The sequence below is a fragment of the Coprinopsis cinerea genome (assembly GCF_000182895.1).
Source record: "Coprinopsis cinerea okayama7#130 chromosome 12 map unlocalized cont3.12, whole genome shotgun sequence".
In the NCBI taxonomy this organism is placed as follows: Eukaryota; Fungi; Basidiomycota; class Agaricomycetes; order Agaricales; family Psathyrellaceae; genus Coprinopsis; species Coprinopsis cinerea.
The window spans coordinates 1-26,063 of record NW_003307533.1 but is presented as its reverse complement, the minus strand read 5'-3'; the positions used below and the strand labels follow the sequence as shown (position 1 = coordinate 26,063).

The following is a 26,063-nucleotide window of genomic DNA, read 5'->3' as shown; positions in this document are numbered from 1 at the left end:
CGCTCGCTACATCACACCACACTCTCTCTTCGAGCTCACCCCTGCACATTTTTGGACAATATGTTTTTGCCGAACCCTGTGTTTTTTGTTTCTTTGTGTAACTGCAGAATCGATACCCCATGCAATCAATCCCTACGATGGTTTTTCTTGGGTTCGCTGAGTTAGCTTGAATGTTTAGGGGTCAGGATTGTGCGATGGTGAGGCGATGATTGGTTCATTGGGGAACTTTAACTCCTGAAGCATGACCAACTTCACTCCCTGAACATTGCCCTAATGGCCTCGTCATACCCGTAGGCGATACCGGGTGGAAAGGGGCTTTGGGTATGTAATCTCCGCTTCAATTCAAAGCTCTCCGGCTACGCGAGCAGCCGCGACCGATTTCGTTTCGCGACACCAAGCAGTGAGCACTAAGCAGCCAGGGGTCGGACATTGTACATTGCGACAGAAAGGTGTGTTTCGTGAAATATATCTGGGCCTTATCCCCTTTAACGTGCGTATAGCCAGATGTCCCGCTCTCGATACGCGTCGGAACGTCGGAAGGTGGAGATTGGCTCGTATACAACGCGTGAAGGATTTGAGAAGGTAAGAAACGATTTAACTCTTGAGGCGTGGGTTCTTCAAGCGTTCGGAATAGGTCCTGAAAAATATTCGGCGCGGTGAAATCGATGACGAGCAAACACTAATAATATACTTCCCGTAACATGGCCGTGTTACAAACCCGTCGTCGTCGCACCAACGGCCCTCTTTCCAAACGACATCTCGAATAGAATGCCGCCCGTCGTCGCAACAAACGCCCTTTCCGACGTCGACCCCTCGTTCATTGTCGGTTCATCGTCGCTCATCGTCAGTCCATCGTCGCACCATCGTCAGTCTATTGTCACCCATCGTCAGTCTATCGTCGTCCATCGTCGCACCGGTCGCTCTATCGTCGCCCACCATCAGTCCATCGTCAGGCCACCGTCTCTCCTCGTCAGTCCGTCGTCACCTATCGTCGCACCATCGTTGCCGTCGTCAGTCCATCGTCGGTCCATTGTCGCCGATCGTCAGTCATTGTCCGCCATCGTCGCTCAAACAGCCCTCATTCTAAACGACATCTAATATTATGTTCCGAAAAACATGGCCATGTTAATGGAGTACCTGTAGTACCTATAGTACCCATAGTACCTGGAGTACCTGGAGTACCTTGGAGTACCTCATAGTACCTCGTAGTACCCTGTAGTACCCTGTAGTACCTGAAGTAACCGGAGTACCTGGAGTACTCGTAGTACCTTGGAGTACCTCATAGTACCTCTCGCAGTACCCGTAGTACCCTGTAGTACCCTGTAGTACCCTGTAGTACCTTGGAGTACCCGGAGTACCCGTAGTACCCGTAGTACCCTGTAGTACCCTGTAGTACCCGGAGTACCTTGGAGTACCTTGGAGTACCCGTAGTACCCGTAGTACCTTGGAGTACCTGTAGTACCTTCCGCAGTACCCGCAGTACCTCGTCTGTAGGGTTTCAATACTTACATACGAATAGAAACCATCTAACTCTTGAAGTACCTCAGAGTTCCTTGTCGTACCCTCAAAGTACCTTGAAGTACGTTATCGTACCCTCAAAGTACCTTATCATACCCTCGAAGTACCTTACGCAGTACCTCGTCGTACCCAGGCTGTACCTCAAATTCCCTTCCAACTACATTCAACATCGCATTGAGTACCCTTCACGGTTTCCAAATATCCTGTAAGGGTTGAAACCGTGACTCCTCCTAGTACCCTCTTTGTAACCTAAGTTATGTCAATCCATTTACTAACCCACTCGTTAACCCCTACCATGGAACCCTCTAGTCCATCACAGCCTCTATAACTGTAAGTAGCTATACAGTTATATTAAGTAACAATTTACATTGCCCTGTATACTCACCCCCGTCTCCTGTAATGGTGCAGTGGTTTCAAACGAGCTGATGGGGTAGAAACCAACAACTAGAATAGGGTCCGCGGTGCCAATCGTTCAGGCCCGGCGGATCAACGGCCGAGATCGGTGATTCGGTCCGACAAGCGCTTAATAAAAAAGCGCCCAAGCCACTTCAAGCGAGGTGTCCCCACAGGTAAGGGTACAGATATCGTTCAGGCTAAGGACGACACAATTCAAGGAGGGAATACAGAAAAAAGGCAAACCCAAACAATAATCTAACCCCATTGACTAGAGGCTACAAAGCAATCGAAGCATTAGTTCTGGTGAGTATAAAGTCCTCCGGTGCGACGAAAATGGCCATAGCTCATCCATCTTTTGGGCGATAGACCTGAGGCTTGAACGTTTAAAACCGCCCCCAATCGAGAGGGCAATGACGTCATTATTATAATCACGCACACCGATTTGTTCCACACACAGGTATACTTGAGGTAGATAGGTGTCTATCATGTCATTCAGCCCTCATATACGTATGCGTTGAGGAAGGGCTTACAAGAGGCTGTTCAGGGGGTTAGTTCCGTCTGGAAAATTGGTATAACACCGGAGGAAACCGCCGACCAGGCCACCCGATCCACCAGGGACACCTTTGATCCGCCCACAGACATACCTCCCATTGTCCCGCCCGTACCTCCACGAATAATGCACGGATTTTTACACGGCTAGAACCGTTAGAATCGATGGAAAAAGCGCTTTCGAACGAGCCTAAAATCAAATAAATCGGTGAAGATTATCCCAAGTCGAAAGCGGAAGTAAATTGACCTCGATCGTCTGAGTCAGCCAAGGTCTCATGCCACCCTCCCATAAATTTTCCTTCTCTCCTTCGTTCCACCACCCACCCTCTTCTCTTCTTACACCCTCAGTAACCCAGTGTAAATCGCATTAAATCGAGGTGAGTACTATTTTATACCTTCCACACACCTGTGCTTACCATTCTGTCCCTTAATCTGCCCCAAAGCAACAGAACCCGCAATGGTGAGTGACTCCTTAGGCCCTACACCGGCTCCCAGCTCGCGTTCGCCTCGTTCGAAGCTGTGGGGAGCATTGGCGACGCAGAAGCTAACTACCTATACCCCAACAGCCGCCCAAGGACGGTTCTACCACGACTAGGAGTCGGCGATCGACGAAAACCGCGGAGCAGCACGTTCAGGAGGGGCAAGAGCGATCGGCGAAGGAGATGGAGGGGACCAGTGGAAAGGGGAAAAGACGTGCCAAGGTGAGTCCTCTGAGTCGACCGATGTGTAGCTCATACTTACCTGAAACCACACAGCCCAAGACCCCTGCGATAGTCGAATCCTCGGACGACGAGGGGGAACCTTCCACCACCGGTCCTCCTGCGAAGAGGGGGGCAAAGAAAAGCGGAGGACGTCCTCCAAAGAAACCCAAAACCGCTGTCGACGACAGCGCCAAGGTGAGTCGTGGATTGCAAACATCGCGGTGACAGCACTTACACGTACGCCCCAGGACTCTGATGTTGAGATTGTCGACGAGAGCCTGGGTGGACAGGATAACGGAGGGAAGGTGAGTGGTTTCTATATGTGAAGATATATAGAAACCAGCGCTTACCAGGCACTTAGAACGCCGAAGGAGGGAACGGTGAGGCTGAGGGAGCCCCGAAGGCGCTCACTGGGGCAGAGGTAGGTAGTTTCTATTCTCGACAAGAAATAGAAACCAATGTTCCGCGTTGCAGGATGGTGGAGATGCAGGCGACGGTGGGAAGGAGGCTGAAGGGGAAGGGGTAAGTGCTTTCTATTCGTCAACGCGCGTTGAAATGAAGGCTTACCTTGGGCGTAGGAGGATGACGGCAATGCTGGCAAGGGAGGGAAGGAGGTTGAAGCGGAAGGGGTAAGTGGTTTCAATTTGCCGACGTGTGTTGAAACCAACACGTACATTCGGTGTAGGAGTATCGCCATGATGGCCAGGGAGGCGGGAAGGGAGGGGAAGAGGTGGGTGGTTTCCATTCGTCTTCGACGGTTGAAACCAACGTCGTCTTGTTCATAGGCTAGGGCAAAGAAGACGAAGGCAACGCCTGACAAAAAGGGAGAGGAAGGGGAAGACAAGGTAAGCCTCTTCGAGTATGGTTTCCACTTGGGGTGCTTAGTTGAAACCAAACTTTCAGACGCCTAAGACTCTTGACGCCCTGGTATGTATTTACCCTACTTACCTGAGATATTACTAACTATGTCTACGTTTCTAGATGGAAGAGACGGACAGCGCTGTTGTGACTGTCGAGGCCATGCTCGAGTCTCGCGCGCGCAAAGCGTCGCATATGATCCAGCTTCACATGGTGGCTTCGAGCGCCGACCTCGGGTTCGCTCTCTTCAACGGTGCTGGGGGACCCTTGTTCAGCGATAGCCATGCGCAGGAGTTCGACGACCTAATATTATGTTCCAAAAAACATGGCCATGTTTAGGGTTATAGAGAGAGAAAAAATGGAGTAGGGTCGGTCTGACCCTGGGGTCATATTGGACTGACCCTGGGGGCAGGGTCAGGGGAGAATATGGGTGACCCTGGGGACTGACCCTGGGGGAGAGGGTCAGAGGGGAATATGGGGGACCCTGTGGGGGGCAGGGTCAGGGGAGAATATGGTTGACCCTGGGGGACAGGGTCAGAGGAGAATATGGGGGACCCTGGGGACTGACCCTGGGGGAAAGGGTCAGGGGAGAGTATGGGGGACCCTGGGCGCATCCTGCTCAAGTCTCTGAGATGAGGTGGTGGGCCGCTGTTGCTCTGATGTTCCGGGAACACCACTCTCTGAGTCTGGTAGTCGCCACCCTCTGTATGCGGTGTTCCAGGAACACCACTCCCTCAGTCCGAGTGTGACTCGCTCGCATGCGGTGTTCCAGGAACACCACTCTCTGAGTCCGAGTGTGACTCGCTCACATGCGGTGTTCCAGGAACACCACTCTCTGAGTCGGAGTGGTCTGTCGTGAACAGCCGGTATAGCCCCTGTTTTTCATCTTATCTTATCTAATCTGTTTCGCATCTTATCGTTCCACTTTCCTTTACTCCTTCGCCTCCTTATTCCCTCTATGGACTCTTTCACTCATGGAACACTGCCTCGCATTGCCCTTTACCCTACTCTATCGTCCTTATTGTTACGCACTGCCTTCTGACACACTCTGACACCTTCTTGTTCCATTATTGTTTCATTCTTGTTCTTCGCGCAGCCTTCGCGCAGCCTCATGACCTTTCTTATTGTTCTTCGATGTTTCACCATTTGTTCGTCATTCTGACTCACTGCGGCTATGTAGACAGTAGAATAGGTATATAAGCTAGGTAGTCTGCTCTGTATTTCCTCAGCTTGACCTCTTCGTCAATACATCTGCATAGCTTTCTGGCTTACAAGTCGCTCATCGCTCTCGCCTCTCTCGTCGCTCTCAGCTCTCTGGCACTTCCGCTCTGGTTTCAAGGTTTGGTTTGGTTTAGTGTTCGCTCTTCGCGACATTAGGTCAAGCTACCCCCGTGCACTGGCAACGCCGATCGTTGTCCCTGCATTCCGGATCCCCTGGCACTCTGGTTGACCTGCCGATCAGGTCTTACTCTGGCACCTCTGGTTTTCCGACACCGTCAAGATTAGCTGCGCAGGATACCCACACTTCTTCGCCTCTAGTAAAGACCTCAACCCTGACAAGTGGTTTGGCATCGACTGCCACCTCGATAGCAAGGAAGAGGTTGTAGAGTGTGACAGTTCCCCCTGCCCCTACCGCCTCAGTCTCCGGCCCACCTTTCACCAGTTACGACGCCTCCAGACAGCCAGCTTCTACGCTGCTGTTTGCACCTCCGACAACGCCGTAAAAGCCCGCGAATTTGCCGAATCCAGGAAAGAAGAATCGAAGAAGAAATCCCCACCAGTAACTCCGCCGCCAACCGCTCACACAGCTCTTACCAGAAGATTCTCCCCAGTCTTTCCATTCCGCCGACTCTACCCCTGCCCCAGTAACAGCAACCACCAGTACCACACCGAAGTCCTTTCGCCCTCCGTCAACATCATCTGAAGAAGACAGTGAGGAAGAGGACGACAACGACAAGGAAGACGAATCCGAAGAAGAAGACTCCGAAACACCCGTCCCCTTTCACGTTACCTACGCCGCGTTAGCAGAAGCCCTTCCCGCAGTAACAAGTCTCCGCCGCTCCGGACACTCCACCCCCACCACAGCCCTTACCCTCACTCCTCGCCGCGCCCTCACACCACTTCCCATCCCCAGGGAGTCGGAGGACACGTCTGTTGCCCAACGCTCAGATAACGAACCTCCCACTTCCACCTTATCACCATCTTTATTATCCCCACCCACTTCTCTGCTGCTCGTCCAACAAGACCCCGTTACCAAACCCGCAAAGCCTATCCCCGATCTCAGTATGTCCGACACCACTCTTCTCAAGTTGCTTGCCGAGCAACAAGAGACTACCAGGCGTATCCAGCAATCCCTAATATTATGTTCCAAAAAACATGGCCATGTTTACGGACGACGTCGTCCGTCGTCCGCCGTGGGAAAATGACGTCATCGTCCGTTCATCGTCCCGTCGTACCAAAAAAAAACGAATTGTTCGGTAAATCGTACACTAAATCGTCCGTCCGTCGTCCGCCATCGTCCGTTCATCGTCCGTCCCATCGTCCGTCGTCCGTCATCCGCCATCGTCCGTCGTCCGTCCATCGTCCGCCATCGTCCGTTCATCGTCCGTCGTCCGTCGTCCGCCATCGTCCGTCGTCCAGGGTTTCCAATTGGAACCAAGTATTGAAACCGATTAAACCTCGTAGTACCAAGGTCCACCTTCACCATCCTTGGGTCGGCATCATCGTATCTCCCCGCACCTGTTGTACCTGGTTTCCAAACTTGTTCGTGGTTTGAAACCTTTTGTCTGTCGTTCTCGGTATCTACTTCTATCATCCTCCCTACCCGGGATAGTCCCTCTCTTCTTCCTTTCCTCTCCCCTGTACTTACACCACCACTCTCCTCCCTCTCTTTCCTCATTGTTGGTTTCTAACGCCGACACAGAATGGAAACCACAGGATACCACCTGTGGAGCCTTTTCCAAAAGAGGTAAGTCGATCAGGTTCCGTCCCCGATCGGGCATACCTAACCAAATCCCGTGATCCGTTGTCAGTTTAGCGCCCAAAGTTCTCCTCCTCTCCCTCATCCACCTCTTATCCTCTCAATTACCGTAACTTAGGTATTTATTTGTATGTATATAAAACAATGTATTAGATAAATGTCTAGGATCTACAAGAGTCTAGTACTAAGTTTAAAGAGTTCCCATCTGTGACTGGGTAGTGAAAGAGGCTGAAAGGAAGGGTATAACACACCGGTTTCAACCTCAATTCCAATGGTTCGGGGTTCATTTGAATTGAGAAATATACACTTGAAAGTGGGCCCAAGTTGAAAGGGGTAGGACGTCAGTAACATAATCACGCACACGAGGAACTACCGGCGCTTACCTGAATCTTGGGGGAAGGGATCGGTTGAAGTGAGTATATCTCCCCCAGTTCTGAAGCAATCCGGCCGGTCTTGGGCTCGTTTTGAAGCCCCCCTTTGGCGTTCATAGATCCACCCAAGACGAGAGGGCTATTCAATTGGTAAGGCGTTGACGCACGCGGAGCAAACGAGTCACCTACCTGATTTCGGAAAACCTAGGTGAGATCGATGCCCCCTTTCTGGCGCGATGGAGCATCGATCGTAGGCAAAACGCTGACCCTAAAAGGGGCAGCCTAGACCTTTGAAACGGGCTTGAAGTTGGAGCAATCGCCTGCCAGTGAGGTAAGTACGATCGGTTCGGAACAGTCTTAGCCCGGGGGAAACTTTACCTCCTCGTGTCCCTTCGCAACACCCTCAATCCGAGAAATCCCAGAAGGACAAACCCCAGAAAGACATTCGAGGAGATGGTTCCACCCCAGTACCGACAGCACGCTTCCGTCTTTTCTGAATCCGAGTCTCATCGCCTCCCGGAGCACAAGCCTTGGGACCATGCCATCGACCTCGTTGCAGGAGCACCGGCCACCATGCGCACCAAAGTCTACCCTATGTCGCAGAACGAACAGGAGGAACTGAACCGATTCCTCGAGGAGAACCTCAAGAAAGGCTATATCCGACCATCTAAATCGCCCCTCGCCTCCCCGGTTTTCTTTGTCAAGAAGAAGGATGGAAAACTCCGGTTCGTTCAAGACTATCGGAAGCTCAACGAGATTACGGTGAAGAACCGGTATCCCCTCCCCCTTGTCTCCGACATTGTCAACCGACTCCGCGGCGCCAAGTACTTCACCAAGTTCGACGTCAGATGGGGCTACAACAACATCCGTATCAAGGAAGGAGATGAATGGAAGGCCGCGTTCGCCACCAACCAGGGACTCTTTGAACCATTGGTTATGTTCTTCGGCCTCACCAATTCCCCGGCAACGTTCCAAGCACTCATGAACTCGATATTTGCTGATCTCATTGCTTCAGGAAAGGTCGCAGTTTACTTGGACGACATCCTCATCTTCACGGCTACCCTCGACGAGCATCGCCAAGTCGTACACGAAGTCCTCCGTCGTCTCAAGAAGCACGACCTCTACCTTCGTCCGGAGAAATGCGAGTTCGAGCGGGAAGAGATCGAGTATCTCGGCCTGGTCATTAGGGAGGGAGAAGTCCGTATGGACCCTGCCAAGGTAGAGGCAGTCCGCAACTGGCCTATCCCCCGCAACCTTCGCGCTGTCCGTGGGTTTTTGGGCTTCGCCAACTTCTACCGTCGTTTCATCAAGGATTTCGCTACTATCGCCCGACCTCTCAACGACCTTACTAAGAAGGACATGCCCTGGCAATGGAACGAGCCGCAACAACAGGCGTTCGACACCCTCCGAAATGCGTTCACCTCCGCTCCAATCCTGACGTTATGGGACCCCGATCGACCGACTCGCGTTGAAGTAGACGCCTCTGGGTTTGCCACTGGAGGAGCCCTCCTTCAGAAGCTCGACGATGGACTCTGGCACCCCGTTGCTTTCCGCTCCGCCTCCATGCAACCGGCCGAACGCAACTATGAAATCTACGACCCCGAGAAATGTTGGCTATCATCGAAGCACTCAAGGACTGGCGACATTTCCTGGAGGGACTCCCCAAACTCGTTCGAGATTGTTACTGATCACTCCAACCTGGAATACTGGCGCACTGCACAAGATCTCAGTCGACGACAGGCCCGATGGTCCCTCTACCTCTCTCGCTTCAATTTCACGCTCACCCATCGTCCTGGAAAGGCCAACACCCAAGCTGATGCCCTATCCCGCCTCGACACTCATCAGGTTGCGGACGCAGAGGATAACAAGCAACAAGTTGTTCTCAAACCAGAGCTTTTCGCCAAGCTCGCAGCCGCCCACACCGTCCTTGCCAATCCCCTCGAAGATCGACTTCGTCGAGCCAGCGCCCGCGAATCTCAGGTCCTAGATGGACTCGCCCAACTCCGCAAGTCAGGGCCTCGTCGCCTCACATCCGGACTCGCTGAATGGGAGGAAGACTACGGCCTCGTTTACTACAAAGGCCGTGTGTACGTACCTCCAGATGACGAACTCAGACGCGACGTCCTCAAGCAGTGTCACGACGACCCCACCTCTGGACACCCTGGCGTACATGGAACCCTCGAGCGAGTTGAGCGACAGTATTGGTGGCCAACGATGCGAGCCTTTGTCAAGAAGTATGTCGACGGCTGTGATGTCTGCGCCCGGAGGAAGCACACCCAGCATCCTCGAGCTTCCACCCAGCCGTTGGACGTTCCTGAAGGACCTTGGGAGACGGTAGGAGTTGACCTCATTACCCAGTTGCTGTCGTGAACAGCCGGTACAGCCCCTATTTTTCACTTTATCTTATCTGATCTGTCTCGCATCTTATCGTTTCGCTTGCCCCTATTCCTTCGCTCCTTTATTCCCTCTATGGACTCTTTCACTCATGGAACACTGCCTCGTATTACCCTTCGCCCCACTTCCATTGTTCTTATTGTTACGCACTGCCTCTTGACTCATTCTGACACTCTCTTGTTCCATTATTGTTTCATCCTTATTCTTCGCGCAGCCTTCGCGCAGCCTCATGACCTTTCTTATTGTTCTTCGACGTTTCGCCATTTTGTTTGTCATTTTGACTCATCGCGGCTATGTAGACTGTAGAATAGGTATATAAGCTAGGTAGTCTGCTCTGTATTTCCTCAGCTTGACCTCTTCGTCAATACATCGCTTCAGCCTTCATCTGCATTCGTCGCTCATCGCTCTTATCTTACTCGCCGCTCTTATCTGCTCCCGCATTACTGGTCTTTGGTTTGGCTTTAGTGTTCGCTCTTCGCGACAGTTGCCAGAAGCCCCATGGATACGACGCAATCATCGTCTTCACCGATCACTACAGCAAGGTCCTTCACGCCCTCCCCTGCACATCTGACATCACCACCGAAGGCGTCGCAGACATCTACTATCGTGAAGTGTTTCGTCTCCACGGCCTACCACTCCGGTTCATCAGCGATCGAGGACCTCAATTCGCTTCTAAGGTCATGCGCACTCTGCTCAAGCGCCTCGGCATTGAGTCCAACCTCACGACCGCCTATCACCCTCAGGCCAACGGACAGACCGAACGGGCCAACCAAGAAATCGAGAAGTACCTCCGCCTCTACGTCTCCCGCCGACAGGATGACTGGGACAAGCACCTACCGATGGCCGAATTTGTGATCAACTCCCGCGTCCACTCTGCTCATGATCACTCACCCTTCGAAGTCCTCTATGGTTACATTCCTCACTTCAACATCCCCATCGGCAAGCGAACCGAGATCCGCCCTGTTGACGAGCGTGTCCAGCAGCTACAAGAAGCACGCAAGGATGTGGAAGCTGCCTTACGTCTCGAGAAGGCCCAACAGAAGGATGTGTACGAGTCCGGCAAGCGAACAGCCCATCAGTTCAAGGTTGGCGACTACGTTTGGCTTAACGCGAAGGACGTCCAGATCAAGGTTCCGTCCCGCACAACTCGGCGATCTTCAACTTGGTCCGTACAAAGTTACCGAACGCATCGGCGACCTCGACTACCGCCTCGAACTTCCCCCGTCCCTCTCCCGCATTCATCCTGTGTTCCACGTCGACAAGCTCTCCCCCTGGAAAGGCAATGATGTCAATGGCATTTTGCCACCTCCGCCTGAGCCTGTCGAACTGGAGGGGGAGCTTGAATACGAGGTTCACGACATCTTGGACAGCCGTTGGAGAGGTCGAGGAAAGAATCGCAAACTGGAGTATTTGGTCAGTTGGAAGGGTTACGGGTCGACGGATGACACTTGGGAGCCGGAGGAGAACCTGGAGCACGCACCCGAGATTGTGCAGGAGTTCCACCAGCGACACCCCTCTGCACCACGCCGCATCGCCGCCACCGTCTTCAGCTCTCTCCCCTGGCGCCCACTTGAGAACTTCACCGACGCTCCGCCTACCGACCTCGACTGGGAACTTGGACGCCGCCTACCATTGGTCATCGAGGACGATGAGGCTTAGAAGGGGGGTAATGTCGTGAACAGCCGGTATAGCCCCTGTTTTTCATCTTATCTTATCTAATCTGTTTCGCATCTTATCGTTCCACTTTCCTTTACTCCTTCGCGCTCCTTATTCCCTCTATGGACTCTTTCACTCATGGAACACTGCCTCGCATTGCCCTTTACCCTACTCTATCGTCCTTATTGTTACGCACTGCTCTTCTGACACACTCTGACACCTTCTTGTTCCATTATTGTTTCATTCTTGTTCTTCGCGCAGCCTTCGCGCAGCCTCATGACCTTTCTTATTGTTCTTCGATGTTTCACCATTTGTTCGTCATTCTGACTCACTGCGGCTATGTAGACAGTAGAATAGGTATATAAGCTAGGTAGTCTGCTCTGTATTTCCTCAGCTTGACCTCTTCGTCAATACATCTGCATAGCTTTCTGGCTTACAAGTCGCTCATCGCTCTCGCCTCTCTCGTCGCTCTCAGCTCTCTGGCACTTCCGCTCTGGTTTCAAGGTTTGGTTTGGTTTAGTGTTCGCTCTTCGCGACATGGTCAGCCTCCTGTATGTGGTGTTCCAGGAACACCACTCCCTCAGTCCGAGTGTGACTCGCTCGCAACCGGTGTTCCAGGAACACCACTCTCTGAGTCGGAGTGGTCACCCTCTGTATGTGGTGTCACCACTGTCTCTAATATTATGTTCCGAAAAACATGGCCATGTTTACGGACGACGTCGTCCGTCGTCCGCCGTGGGAAAATGACGTCATCGTCCGTTCATCGTCCCGTCGTACCAAAAAAAAACGAATTTTTCGGTAAATCGTACACTAATATTATGTTCCGAAAAACATGGCCATGTTAATGGAGTACCTGTAGTACCTATAGTACCCATAGTACCTGGAGTACCTGGAGTACCTTGGAGTACCTCATAGTACCTCGTAGTACCCTGTAGTACCCTGTAGTACCTGAAGTAACCGGATTAGGGTTAGGGTTAGGGTTAGGGTTAGGGTTAGGGTTAGGGTTAGGGTTAGGGTTAAAATTAGGGTTAGGGTTAGGGTTTGGGTTAGGGTTAGGGTTAAGGTAGGGTTAGCCCGTAGTACCCGTAGTACCCTGTAGTACCCTGTAGTACCCGGAGTACCTTGGAGTACCTTGGAGTACCCGTAGTACCCGTAGTACCTTGGAGTACCTGTAGTACCTTCCGCAGTACCCGCAGTACCTCGTCTTAGGGTTTCAATACTTACATACGAATAGAAACCATCTAACTCTTGAAGTACCTCAGAGTTCCTTGTCGTACCCTCAAAGTACCTTGAAGTACGTTATCGTACCCTCAAAGTACCTTATCATACCCTCGAAGTACCTTACGCAGTACCTCGTCGTACCCAGGCTGTACCTCAAATTCCCTTCCAACTACATTCAACATCGCATTGAGTACCCTTCACGGTTTCCAAATATCTGTAAGGGTTGAAACCGTGACTCCTCCTAGTACCCTCTTTGTAACCTAAGTTATGTCAATCCATTTACTAACCCACTCGTTAACCCCTACCATGGAACCCTCTAGTCCATCACAGCCTCTATAACTGTAAGTAGCTATACAGTTATATTAAGTAACAATTTACATTGCCCTGTATACTCACCCCCGTCTCCTGTAATGGTGCAGTGGTTTCAAACGAGCTGATGGGGTAGAAACCAACAACTAGAATAGGGTCCGCGGTGCCAATCGTTCAGGCCCGGCGGATCAACGGCCGAGATCGGTGATTCGGTCCGACAAGCGCTTAATAAAAAAGCGCCCAAGCCACTTCAAGCGAGGTGTCCCCACAGGTAAGGGTACAGATATCGTTCAGGCTAAGGACGACACAATTCAAGGAGGGAATACAGAAAAAAGGCAAACCCAAACAATAATCTAACCCCATTGACTAGAGGCTACAAAGCAATCGAAGCATTAGTTCTGGTGAGTATAAAGTCCTCCGGTGCGACGAAAATGGCCATAGCTCATCCATCTTTTGGGCGATAGACCTGAGGCTTGAACGTTTAAAACCGCCCCCAATCGAGAGGGCAATGACGTCATTATTATAATCACGCACACCGATTTGTTCCACACACAGGTATACTTGAGGTAGATAGGTGTCTATCATGTCATTCAGCCCTCATATACGTATGCGTTGAGGAAGGGCTTACAAGAGGCTGTTCAGGGGGTTAGTTCCGTCTGGAAAATTGGTATAACACCGGAGGAAACCGCCGACCAGGCCACCCGATCCACCAGGGACACCTTTGATCCGCCCACAGACATACCTCCCATTGTCCCGCCCGTACCTCCACGAATAATGCACGGATTTTTACACGGCTAGAACCGTTAGAATCGATGGAAAAAGCGCTTTCGAACGAGCCTAAAATCAAATAAATCGGTGAAGATTATCCCAAGTCGAAAGCGGAAGTAAATTGACCTCGATCGTCTGAGTCAGCCAAGGTCTCATGCCACCCTCCCATAAATTTTCCTTCTCTCCTTCGTTCCACCACCCACCCTCTTCTCTTCTTACACCCTCAGTAACCCAGTGTAAATCGCATTAAATCGAGGTGAGTACTATTTTATACCTTCCACACACCTGTGCTTACCATTCTGTCCCTTAATCTGCCCCAAAGCAACAGAACCCGCAATGGTGAGTGACTCCTTAGGCCCTACACCGGCTCCCAGCTCGCGTTCGCCTCGTTCGAAGCTGTGGGGAGCATTGGCGACGCAGAAGCTAACTACCTATACCCCAACAGCCGCCCAAGGACGGTTCTACCACGACTAGGAGTCGGCGATCGACGAAAACCGCGGAGCAGCACGTTCAGGAGGGGCAAGAGCGATCGGCGAAGGAGATGGAGGGGACCAGTGGAAAGGGGAAAAGACGTGCCAAGGTGAGTCCTCTGAGTCGACCGATGTGTAGCTCATACTTACCTGAAACCACACAGCCCAAGACCCCTGCGATAGTCGAATCCTCGGACGACGAGGGGGAACCTTCCACCACCGGTCCTCCTGCGAAGAGGGGGGCAAAGAAAAGCGGAGGACGTCCTCCAAAGAAACCCAAAACCGCTGTCGACGACAGCGCCAAGGTGAGTCGTGGATGCAAAACATCGCGGTGACAGCACTTACACGTACGCCCCAGGACTCTGATGTTGAGATTGTCGACGAGAGCCTGGGTGGACAGGATAACGGAGGGAAGGTGAGTGGTTTCTATATGTGAAGATATATAGAAACCAGCGCTTACCAGGCACTTAGAACGCCGAAGGAGGGAACGGTGAGGCTGAGGGAGCCCCGAAGGCGCTCACTGGGGCAGAGGTAGGTAGTTTCTATTCTCGACAAGAAATAGAAACCAATGTTCCGCGTTGCAGGATGGTGGAGATGCAGGCGACGGTGGGAAGGAGGCTGAAGGGGAAGGGGTAAGTGCTTTCTATTCGTCAACGCGCGTTGAAATGAAGGCTTACCTTGGGCGTAGGAGGATGACGGCAATGCTGGCAAGGGAGGGAAGGAGGTTGAAGCGGAAGGGGTAAGTGGTTTCAATTTGCCGACGTGTGTTGAAACCAACACGTACATTCGGTGTAGGAGTATCGCCATGATGGCCAGGGAGGCGGGAAGGGAGGGGAAGAGGTGGGTGGTTTCCATTCGTCTTCGACGGTTGAAACCAACGTCGTCTTGTTCATAGGCTAGGGCAAAGAAGACGAAGGCAACGCCTGACAAAAAGGGAGAGGAAGGGGAAGACAAGGTAAGCCTCTTCGAGTATGGTTTCCACTTGGGGTGCTTAGTTGAAACCAAACTTTCAGACGCCTAAGACTCTTGACGCCCTGGTATGTATTTACCCTACTTACCTGAGATATTACTAACTATGTCTACGTTTCTAGATGGAAGAGACGGACAGCGCTGTTGTGACTGTCGAGGCCATGCTCGAGTCTCGCGCGCGCAAAGCGTCGCATATGATCCAGCTTCACATGGTGGCTTCGAGCGCCGACCTCGGGTTCGCTCTCTTCAACGGTGCTGGGGGACCCTTGTTCAGCGATAGCCATGCGCAGGAGTTCGACGACCTAATATTATGTTCCAAAAAACATGGCCATGTTTAGGGTTATAGAGAGAGAAAAAATGGAGTAGGGTCGGTCTGACCCTGGGGTCATATTGGACTGACCCTGGGGGCAGGGTCAGGGGAGAATATGGGTGACCCTGGGGACTGACCCTGGGGGAGAGGGTCAGAGGGGAATATGGGGGACCCTGTGGGGGGCAGGGTCAGGGGAGAATATGGTTGACCCTGGGGGACAGGGTCAGAGGAGAATATGGGGGACCCTGGGGACTGACCCTGGGGGAAAGGGTCAGGGGAGAGTATGGGGGACCCTGGGCGCATCCTGCTCAAGTCTCTGAGATGAGGTGGTGGGCCGCTGTTGCTCTGATGTTCCGGGAACACCACTCTCTGAGTCTGGTAGTCGCCACCCTCTGTATGCGGTGTTCCAGGAACACCACTCCCTCAGTCCGAGTGTGACTCGCTCGCATGCGGTGTTCCAGGAACACCACTCTCTGAGTCCGAGTGTGACTCGCTCACATGCGGTGTTCCAGGAACACCACTCTCTGAGTCGGAGTGGTCTGTCGTGAACAGCCGGTATAGCCCCTGTTTTTCATCTTATCTTATCTAATCTGTTTCGCATCTTATCGTTCCACTTTCCTTTACTCCTTCGCCTCCTTATTCCCCTCTATGGACTCTTTCACTCATGGAACACTGCCTCGCATTGCCCTTTACCCTACTCTATCGTCCTTATTGTTACGCACTGCCTTCTGACACACTCTGACACCTTCTTGTTCCATTATTGTTTCATTCTTGTTCTTCGCGCAGCCTTCGCGCAGCCTCATGACCTTTCTTATTGTTCTTCGATGTTTCACCATTTGTTCGTCATTCTGACTCACTGCGGCTATGTAGACAGTAGAATAGGTATATAAGCTAGGTAGTCTGCTCTGTATTTCCTCAGGCTTGACCTCTTCGTCAATACATCTGCATAGCTTTCTGGCTTACAAGTCGCTCATCGCTCTCGCCTCTCTCGTCGCTCTCAGCTCTCTGGCACTTCCGCTCTGGTTTCAAGGTTTGGTTTGGTTTAGTGTTCGCTCTTCGCGACATGGTCAGCCTCTGGTATGTGGTGTTCCAGGAACACCACTCCCTCAGTCCGAGTGTGACTCGCTCGCAACCGGTGTTCCAGGAACACCACTCTCTGAGTCGGAGTGGTCACCCTCTGTATGTGGTGTCACCACTGTCTCTAATATTATGTTCCGAAAAACATGGCCATGTTTACGGACGACGTCGTCCGTCGTCCGCCGTGGGAAAATGACGTCATCGTCCGTTCATCGTCCCGTCGTACCAAAAAAAAACGAATTTTTCGGTAAATCGTACACTAATATTATGTTCCGAAAAACATGGCCATGTTAATGGAGTACCTGTAGTACCTATAGTACCCATAGTACCTGGAGTACCTGGAGTACCTTGGAGTACCTCATAGTACCTCGTAGTACCCTGTAGTACCCTGTAGTACCTGAAGTAACCGGAGTACCTGGAGTACTCGTAGTACCTTGGAGTACCTCATAGTACCTCTCGCAGTACCCGTAGTACCCTGTAGTACCCTGTAGTACCCTGTAGTACCTTGGAGTACCCGGAGTACCCGTAGTACCCGTAGTACCCTGTAGTACCCTGTAGTACCCGGAGTACCTTGGAGTACCTTGGAGTACCCGTAGTACCCGTAGTACCTTGGAGTACCTGTAGTACCTTCCGCAGTACCCGCAGTACCTCGTCTTAGGGTTTCAATACTTACATACGAATAGAAACCATCTAACTCTTGTAAGTACCTCAGAGTTCCTTGTCGTACCCTCAAAGTACCTTGAAGTACGTTATCGTACCCTCAAAGTACCTTATCATACCCTCGAAGTACCTTACGCAGTACCTCGTCGTACCCAGGCTGTACCTCAAATTCCCTTCCAACTACATTCAACATCGCATTGAGTACCCTTCACGGTTTCCAAATATCTGTAAGGGTTGAAACCGTGACTCCTCCTAGTACCCTCTTTGTAACCTAAGTTATGTCAATCCATTTACTAACCCACTCGTTAACCCCTACCATGGAACCCTCTAGTCCATCACAGCCTCTATAACTGTAAGTAGCTATACAGTTATATTAAGTAACAATTTACATTGCCCTGTATACTCACCCCCGTCTCCTGTAATGGTGCAGTGGTTTCAAACGAGCTGATGGGGTAGAAACCAACAACTAGAATAGGGTCCGCGGTGCCAATCGTTCAGGCCCGGCGGATCAACGGCCGAGATCGGTGATTCGGTCCGACAAGCGCTTAATAAAAAAGCGCCCAAGCCACTTCAAGCGAGGTGTCCCCACAGGTAAGGGTACAGATATCGTTCAGGCTAAGGACGACACAATTCAAGGAGGGAATACAGAAAAAAGGCAAACCCAAACAATAATCTAACCCCATTGACTAGAGGCTACAAAGCAATCGAAGCATTAGTTCTGGTGAGTATAAAGTCCTCCGGTGCGACGAAAATGGCCATAGCTCATCCATCTTTTGGGCGATAGACCTGAGGCTTGAACGTTTAAAACCGCCCCCAATCGAGAGGGCAATGACGTCATTATTATAATCACGCACACCGATTTGTTCCACACACAGGTATACTTGAGGTAGATAGGTGTCTATCATGTCATTCAGCCCTCATATACGTATGCGTTGAGGAAGGGCTTACAAGAGGCTGTTCAGGGGGTTAGTTCCGTCTGGAAAATTGGTATAACACCGGAGGAAACCGCCGACCAGGCCACCCGATCCACCAGGGACACCTTTGATCCGCCCACAGACATACCTCCCATTGTCCCGCCCGTACCTCCACGAATAATGCACGGATTTTTACACGGCTAGAACCGTTAGAATCGATGGAAAAAGCGCTTTCGAACGAGCCTAAAATCAAATAAATCGGTGAAGATTATCCCAAGTCGAAAGCGGAAGTAAATTGACCTCGATCGTCTGAGTCAGCCAAGGTCTCATGCCACCCTCCCATAAATTTTCCTTCTCTCCTTCGTTCCACCACCCACCCTCTTCTCTTCTTACACCCTCAGTAACCCAGTGTAAATCGCATTAAATCGAGGTGAGTACTATTTTATACCTTCCACACACCTGTGCTTACCATTCTGTCCCTTAATCTGCCCCTAAGCAACAGAACCCGCAATGGTGAGTGACTCCTTAGGCCCTATCTATCTGCCCGCGGCGGGTATGCCATACCCGCCGCTCAGGACCACACCCCCAACTGCACACCTTGTTTTTGCACCTCTATTCAACACCCATCTATTGATATCAGTAGAAATCCTATTCATATCAAATTTTCGATATCATTCTATATTTTATTCATATCATATTTTTGATATCAGCAGAAATCCTATCCATATCAAATTTTCGATATCATTCTATATTTTATTCATATCATATTTTCGATATCATCAAAAATAACACTCATATCAAATTGATTGTCTAATCATCTTGTTTTTCATTCATATCACATTTCCGATATGAAAACTAACTGTCAATTCAATCACATTTTTGATATCATCGTGCATTACATTCATATCATATTTTCGATATCATAAAAAATAGCACTCATATCAAATCAACTGTCCATTCAATTATGCGACTATAAAGTATTCAGTTTCATGTAAAATGTTGCCCAGATCAAATTCATATTTGCCATGTATGCAATATATTCACGTAATCTGTTGATATTATGCAGTATCACTTTGAGACGGAATTTGTTCTCAATTATATTAATGTAAAGGATCATTTTTCGATGAGAATTATAGCGAATAGTTGTTGACAATCGTTACTGATATAGTGGGTGTGATTGGCACTAGAACTGCTTAATATATAATCCTGAGTTTTCATCTTCCAATATGAGTCCAAATCACACTCATATCAAAATTGTGAATTACATCTACACTCAATCTTTAGTGTAAACCCAGTTATTTGCGCAAGTTTGCTTGAATATGATGTCATTTGTTATGGCATATTTGTCCATCCCGGAAAAAACATATATACCCGGCATTCCCCATCAGACAGGAAAGCCTTTTTTCCCGCCCTTCCGAAATTTGCCCACATCTTCACTCTCCATATCAAATATGTTCCACTGCTCCAAGTGTCAGCAAGACTTTAACACCAAACACCAGTCCAAGACTCACACTTGTCACAGTGTGAGTGTTTGATAACATATATGTTTTGTTTGGGCGCAATGCTGATGTCATTAAAGATCAAAGCTTTAATTAAAGCCTCAAGCACACTCAATGTAATTGATTTGAAAATTCAACAATTTGATATGAGGCTAATTTTAGGTGATATCATTTTGTGCAGAACACCCAACCTACTACAACCTCTGTAAGTTACAATTATCGATTTTGATATCATGGAAAAATTAACTGATATCGAAATAGACCAAGACTAAAGCAAATAGTCAACCAACTTTAACAGTCAGTCGATTATTGAGTTAAAGCGTACATAGGACTTGTGCTGAAGATTTCTATTAGACCCCATCTATTACAGATACTTCTTTAATTACTTTGGTGCGTTGCTTAAATTTCGATATGAAGAGAATTTGCGCTGATATCAATTTGTTCCCAAAGCGTGCCCCAAGCACTACTGTATGTCCAGAACTCTTCAGTTGCAATAGTTTCATTCAACCCGCTTTCCAGCCAACCCTTTCGGAAGTTCAAGAAGATGATTCCTCGGAACATATTCTAAACTTAAATCAGCTTGTGCGTATCATGCATTCTGTGAATACAATTACAGTGCTCAACAATGGGGTACAGGTTATCTCTGACGGTGATGAAGATATAAATGGCGAACAGGGCAATTCTACACTAATATTATGTTCCAAAAAACATGGCCATGTTTAATGTACGACGTCGTACCATCGTCCCCCGTGGGAAAATGATGTCATCGTACATTCATCGTACCATCGTACAAAAAAAAGTAATTTTTTCGGTAAATCGTACACTTCATCGTACCAATGTACGATGATCGTACATGGTTAATACCCGAAATCGATTATTGAAACCATAATGGTACGATGGCATCGTACCATCGTACATTCCCATCGTACAAGTGTACGATGCCATCGTACATGGTTTATACCCGAAAACGGTTATTGAAACCAAAATGTATGATGGCATCGTACCATCGTACACTTCATCGTACAAGTGTACGATGCTATCGTACATGAAATCGTTTATTGAAACCATGATGTACGATGGCATCGTACCATCGTACACCCCCATCGTACAAGTGTACGATGCCATCGTACATGGTTTCTATCCCAAAACGAATTTAGAAACCAAAGTGTACGATGGCATCGTACCATCGTACACTTTACCTTTTGTATGTACGACACCATCGTACACTTGTACGACGACATCGTACTCTTGTACGACACCATCGTACACCCGATCGTACTCTTGTACGACACCATCGTACACCCGATCGTACCAGTGTACGACACCATCGTACACCCGATCGTACCAGTGTACGACACCATCGTACACCCGATCGTACCAGTGTACGACGCCATCGTACAACGAGTGTACGATGAGAGTACCCCATCGTACCCCCATCGTACACTCGCTGGACGATGGTTGTACCTCTAAGTTCACTTGTACGACGCCATCGTACACCCCATCGTACCAGTGTACGACAGGTGTACGACGCCATCGTACCATCGTACACTCATCGTACGACGACTGTACGATGAGGGTACCCCATCGTACCACCATCGTACAGTCGTTGTACGACGAGAGTACCTTCTCATCGTACACTGGGACGCTCATCGTACCATCGAACAGCCCCCGTTGTACCACCAGTGTACGATGAGCGTACCACCCAGAGTACCCTCATGGGGCAGCCTTGACGAAGGTCATACGAGATTCCCTGCCTAACCCCCCCATGTAGGCACTGACCATGGTCCCTGGTTTCCAAACCCGGTGGTGGTTAGAAACCACTCCCCTCCCTTTGTCATCTACCAACCTTGATCCCCTCCCACCTCCTGCCTCCCTCCCACCGTTGGTTTCAATCACCAGCGAGGATTGGAAACCACAAGGCTCCAACTGTGGAGCTGGTTCCAAAAGAAGTAAGTCGATCAGGTTCCGTCTCCGATCCGGCAGGCGGAACCTAATCGCTTGATCCGTTTTGTACATGTCCAAATTTAGACGTTACCCCGGCAAACGTCTCCTCCTCCTCCCTCTCTTTCCAAATATCTCTTCCATCATCACTCAAGTCATTAGAAACATGTATTAGAAGCTATTGTATTAGCCATAGAAACCCAGTGTACAAGAGTTGGGTACTAGTTGAATGACTTAACACTTGTTACTAGGTTGAGTGATTGGGAAGGAAAGAAATAAGGATAACTTACCGGTTTCTACCCCGATTCCAGTGGGTCCGGGCTCGTTCGATACGGAAAAGAGAAACGTTTCAAACCAGCCTAAGTTGAGAGGGGTAAGACGTTGGTAAGACAATCACGCACATGGAAAGAAAAAAAAGAAAACAAACACGGGCGCTTACCTGAATTCTAGGCATAGGCAGGTAGAAACCATTGTACCTCGCCCAATTCTGATGGTATAGGGGTGGTCTTGGGCTCATTCAAAAGCCATTTCTCCGCGTTTGAAAACGCGCTGAAGACGAGAGGGTTAGCGTGTCAGTAACGCAATGACGCACGCGTCACAAAGTTGTCTCATACCTGATGACCGAAGACCCGCTGACTTCCATCCCCCTTTTCTGACCCGATTGGGCATCGATCTAAACCGAGCGGCTGTTGGAAAGGAGGGCGGCCGAGACCCTCTGAATGGCGGTGGAGTTGGAGCAATCGCCCGCCAATATGGTAAGTACGATCGCTCCGGAAAAGTCTTAGCCCGCAATAAAACTTACCTCCTCATTGTTCCCTTCGCAACTGCCTCAATTCTCCTCCATTCTTCGTCAACTCTTTTCCTGTCGAAACGTCCGAAACCGAGCTGTCGAACGCAACAAGAATGAAGGAAATCGGTGGAAGGTGAGTCTGTTGCCATGGCGGAAGCTAAACATTTTCGATCATACCTGACACAGCCTCCCAGGACATAAAACCTGGGTGGCTGCCCCTCCCTTCTTTCCTTCCCTCATCCTACTCAACCTCACACTGCTCCCAGCACTGGTAGACGTCGAAGCCTCAAAAAAACCGTTAGAAACCAAGGTGAGTCGCTTTTCCACTTACCCCTCTCTCTACTAAACCTCTCTTCCACTCTGCTAGTACAAAATTCGAACGCACGCCATGGTGAGTTATCCATACCACATCCTCGACGCTTGCTCGTAGTTGTTGCGACGATGCGGCTGACTTTACTGTTTTTCAGCCACCCAAGGCTGGATCAACGTCGAAAACCAAGAGCGCAGAGCAAAAGGCGCAAGAGCAGCAGGGACGAAAGCTCAGGGCGGAGGAAAGGGAGAAGTCGAGGCAGAAGAAGACCGCCCAGGAAGGGGGAGGCAAGGAAGGGGCAGGGAAGGGAAAGGGCAAGGGTACCAAGAGAAAGGTGAGTAGATATCCGTGGTTGGCAGGACGACTTGACCCACCTTTGTCAAGATTACCAGCCGGGCCTTCATCGATTCGGACGAAGAGGGTGAGGAAGGAGGGGAAGGAGGTACCAAGAAGCCGGAAGGGCCTCCATCGAAGAAGGCAAAGACCACCGTGAGTTTCGGTTTCAATTCGATCGACGCGATTGAAACCCCCTAACCGCGACTAAGGCTGATGCTGGAGGCACGGCGACAGGCCAGATGGGCGATGAGCAAGGGGGGGTAAGTTTTGGTTTCAATTCGGTCATCGCGATTGAAACCAACTAACCGCGACTCGTCAGGCTGCTGGTGGAGGTACGGCGACAGGTGACAAGGGAGATGAGCAGGGCGGGGTAAGTTTTGGTTTCAATTCGGTCATGGCGTTTGAAACCAACTAACGAACTCATAAGGCTGCTGCTGGAGGCACGGCGACAGGTCAGACGGGCGATGAGCAAGGGGGGGTAAGTTTTGGTTTCAATTCGGTCATCGCGATTGAAACCAACTAACCGCGACTCGTCAGGCTGCTGGTGGAGGTACGGCGACAGGGGACAAGGGAGATGAGCAGGGTGGGGTAAGTTTTGGTATCAGTTCGGTCATCGTGTTTGAAACCAACTAACGAAATCTTAAGGCTGCTGGTGGAGGTACAGCGACAGGTCAGATGGGCGATGAGCAAGGCGGGGTAAGCTTTGGTTTCAATTCGGTCATCGCGATTGAAACCAACTAACCGCGACTCGTCAGGTTGCTGGTGGAAGTACGGCGACATGTGAGAAGGGTGATGAGCAAGGCGGGGTAAGTTTTGGTTTCAATTCGGTCATCGCGATTGAAACCAACTAACCGCGACTCGTCAGGTTGCTGGTGGAAGTACGGCGACAGGTGAGAAGGGTGATGAGCAAGGCGGGGTAAGTACCGGTTTCTATTTCGTTGTAAAGATTGAAACCAATTAACCGCGCCTTACAGGGAGGCAAAGGGAAACAGAAACAAAAGGTTTGTCCTTGTGTTTAGTTCGAACGCTGAGAGTGACTTACACAAGACTGTTTACTTGTTACATAGACTCCTGTGAGCGCAGCAAAGGCCAGGCCACCGAGGAGGCTATCTGGAGATAGTGGAAAGCCAGACAAGGTACGCTTTTTTATTGGTTTCCATCTGGTCTGTCGTTTTGAAACCGCTTTGGTAGGGAAAGAAAAAAGTTGATAAAGTTGTGAGTATGATTCTCGCTCTGTAGTCTTGTAAGTACTTATGAGTGTTCTTTTTAGATTGTCCAGAGCGAGTCAGCTGTACAGACCCTTGAAGACATGCTCGCTGCGAGGGCTAGCGCTGCTGGCCCTACCATCAAGTTCCAAATGATCGCAAGTGAAGCGCACATGGGTATGGCCATGCTGTACGTTGGCGCCGGTCCGTTACTGGGGAAGGAGGGTGCGTCGTTCGAGGAGGCGGATAGCTTCGCCCAGTCGGCGATATATCAGTGGGTTAAAAACGGCGACGAGAAATACTTTAAAAGTGTCATTCCATTCTCCCTTCGCCATTTCAACCATCGCCCGATCGAACAATCAGTTTTCGACGACCTCTACAACAAGGGTAAAGAGCTCCTAACCCAATCCCCAGAGCACGCCATCATTATTGCTCTACCAGGCCGCATCGTCAACAAAGAGAAGTCGTTCCCCTCCCCCACTTCCGCCAATCCCAACAAGCTGAAGCAACTCGTCCTCAACTTGGAAGAGCTCATGAAGCTTAAGGAGGAGAACCCCGACATTGTCATCTACCTCGTTAATGGCGCGCATCGAGTCGAAGTCACTCGAGCACTTATGAAGGCTTCGCGCGAGAGTTGGGGAAACCTGTTGGTCACGGCAGCCAACGTCAAAGATTCGGAGGAAAAGAAGAAGACCTTGGAGCAAATTCGTAAAGTCACGGAGCTGTTGGAGCAGGCTGGAAGCTGGTGTGCGAGGGTTTATGACTTGGGTGAGTGGCTCTGGTTTCAATGCCAATTCCAGTATTGAAACCACCTACGTTTACAGACAAGATGAACGCGTCGGGCCACGGCGAGGAGGTTTTACGTACCCTCGCCTCTAACCCCGATTTCGCTTCGTCCCCTGACCGCCCTAATATTATGTTCCGAAAAACATGGCCATGTTTACGGACGACGTCGTCCGTCGTCCGCCGTGGGAAAATGACGTCATCGTCCGTTCATCGTCCCGTCGTACCAAAAAAAAACGAATTTTTCGGTAAATCGTACACTAATATTATGTTCCGAAAAACATGGCCATGTTAATGGAGTACCTGTAGTACCTATAGTACCCATAGTACCTGGAGTACCTGGAGTACCTTGGAGTACCTCATAGTACCTCGTAGTACCCTGTAGTACCCTGTAGTACCTGAAGTAACCGGAGTACCTGGAGTACTCGTAGTACCTTGGAGTACCTCATAGTACCTCTCGCAGTACCCGTAGTACCCTGTAGTACCCTGTAGTACCCTGTAGTACCTTGGAGTACCCGGAGTACCCGTAGTACCCGTAGTACCCTGTAGTACCCTGTAGTACCCGGAGTACCTTGGAGTACCTTGGAGTACCCGTAGTACCCGTAGTACCTTGGAGTACCTGTAGTACCTTCCGCAGTACCCGCAGTACCTCGTCTTAGGGTTTCAATACTTACATACGAATAGAAACCATCTAACTCTTGAAGTACCTCAGAGTTCCTTGTCGTACCCTCAAAGTACCTTGAAGTACGTTATCGTACCCTCAAAGTACCTTATCATACCCTCGAAGTACCTTACGCAGTACCTCGTCGTACCCAGGCTGTACCTCAAATTCCCTTCCAACTACATTCAACATCGCATTGAGTACCCTTCACGGTTTCCAAATATCTGTAAGGGTTGAAACCGTGACTCCTCCTAGTACCCTCTTTGTAACCTAAGTTATGTCAATCCATTTACTAACCCACTCGTTAACCCCTACCATGGAACCCTCTAGTCCATCACAGCCTCTATAACTGTAAGTAGCTATACAGTTATATTAAGTAACAATTTACATTGCCCTGTATACTCACCCCCGTCTCCT

At 50.1% G+C, this 26,063-nt stretch overlaps 7 protein-coding genes across 7 annotated transcripts; 6 read left to right on the top strand and 1 right to left on the bottom strand.

Moving 5' to 3' along the window:
- Positions 1–2,920: 2,920 nt before the first annotated feature.
- CC1G_10467 (hypothetical protein) lies at positions 2,921–4,361 on the top strand (the record flags this gene model as incomplete). The annotated part of the gene is made up of 11 exons (XM_001834541.1): positions 2,921–2,923; positions 3,030–3,164; positions 3,219–3,359; positions 3,413–3,469; positions 3,526–3,585; positions 3,639–3,686; positions 3,743–3,793; positions 3,850–3,894; positions 3,950–4,009; positions 4,068–4,091; positions 4,146–4,361. The coding sequence occupies 11 exons, from the start codon at positions 2,921–2,923 to the stop codon at positions 4,359–4,361; spliced, it is 840 nt and encodes a 279-aa protein (XP_001834593.1).
- Positions 4,362–12,166: 7,805 nt separating this feature from the next.
- CC1G_15368 (hypothetical protein) lies at positions 12,167–13,423 on the top strand (the record flags this gene model as incomplete). The annotated part of the gene is made up of 6 exons (XM_002910044.1): positions 12,167–12,221; positions 12,686–12,717; positions 12,965–12,985; positions 13,109–13,224; positions 13,324–13,354; positions 13,418–13,423. 6 exons carry the CDS (start codon positions 12,167–12,169, stop codon positions 13,421–13,423), a joined length of 261 nt encoding a protein of 86 aa, XP_002910090.1.
- Positions 13,424–13,536: 113 nt separating this feature from the next.
- CC1G_13183 (hypothetical protein) lies at positions 13,537–15,498 on the top strand (the record flags this gene model as incomplete). The annotated part of the gene is made up of 12 exons (XM_001834537.2): positions 13,537–13,558; positions 14,050–14,060; positions 14,167–14,301; positions 14,356–14,496; positions 14,550–14,606; positions 14,663–14,722; positions 14,776–14,823; positions 14,880–14,930; positions 14,987–15,031; positions 15,087–15,146; positions 15,205–15,228; positions 15,283–15,498. The coding sequence occupies 12 exons, from the start codon at positions 13,537–13,539 to the stop codon at positions 15,496–15,498; spliced, it is 870 nt and encodes a 289-aa protein (XP_001834589.2).
- A 4,074-nt stretch (positions 15,499–19,572) lies between these two features.
- CC1G_15367 (hypothetical protein) lies at positions 19,573–20,381 on the top strand (the record flags this gene model as incomplete). Its single annotated transcript, XM_002910043.1, has 4 exons — positions 19,573–19,644; positions 19,783–19,825; positions 19,975–20,010; positions 20,296–20,381. 4 exons carry the CDS (start codon positions 19,573–19,575, stop codon positions 20,379–20,381), a joined length of 237 nt encoding a protein of 78 aa, XP_002910089.1.
- A 376-nt stretch (positions 20,382–20,757) lies between these two features.
- Positions 20,758–21,057, bottom strand: CC1G_13181 (hypothetical protein; the record flags this gene model as incomplete). Its single annotated transcript, XM_001834535.2, has 1 exon — positions 20,758–21,057. The coding sequence occupies one exon, from the start codon at positions 21,055–21,057 to the stop codon at positions 20,758–20,760; it is 300 nt and encodes a 99-aa protein (XP_001834587.2).
- A 343-nt stretch (positions 21,058–21,400) lies between these two features.
- Positions 21,401–22,017, top strand: CC1G_13180 (hypothetical protein; the record flags this gene model as incomplete). The annotated part of the gene is made up of 3 exons (XM_001834534.2): positions 21,401–21,569; positions 21,873–21,934; positions 22,012–22,017. The coding sequence occupies 3 exons, from the start codon at positions 21,401–21,403 to the stop codon at positions 22,015–22,017; spliced, it is 237 nt and encodes a 78-aa protein (XP_001834586.2).
- Positions 22,018–22,464: 447 nt separating this feature from the next.
- On the top strand, positions 22,465–25,920 carry CC1G_13179 (hypothetical protein; the record flags this gene model as incomplete). Its single annotated transcript, XM_001834533.2, has 19 exons — positions 22,465–22,484; positions 22,538–22,661; positions 22,719–22,742; positions 22,819–22,995; positions 23,046–23,150; positions 23,207–23,257; positions 23,317–23,367; positions 23,425–23,475; positions 23,535–23,585; positions 23,643–23,693; positions 23,753–23,803; positions 23,863–23,913; positions 23,972–23,998; positions 24,065–24,133; positions 24,189–24,212; positions 24,268–24,970; positions 25,027–25,058; positions 25,698–25,846; positions 25,902–25,920. The coding sequence occupies 19 exons, from the start codon at positions 22,465–22,467 to the stop codon at positions 25,918–25,920; spliced, it is 1,830 nt and encodes a 609-aa protein (XP_001834585.2).
- Positions 25,921–26,063: the final 143 nt, after the last annotated feature.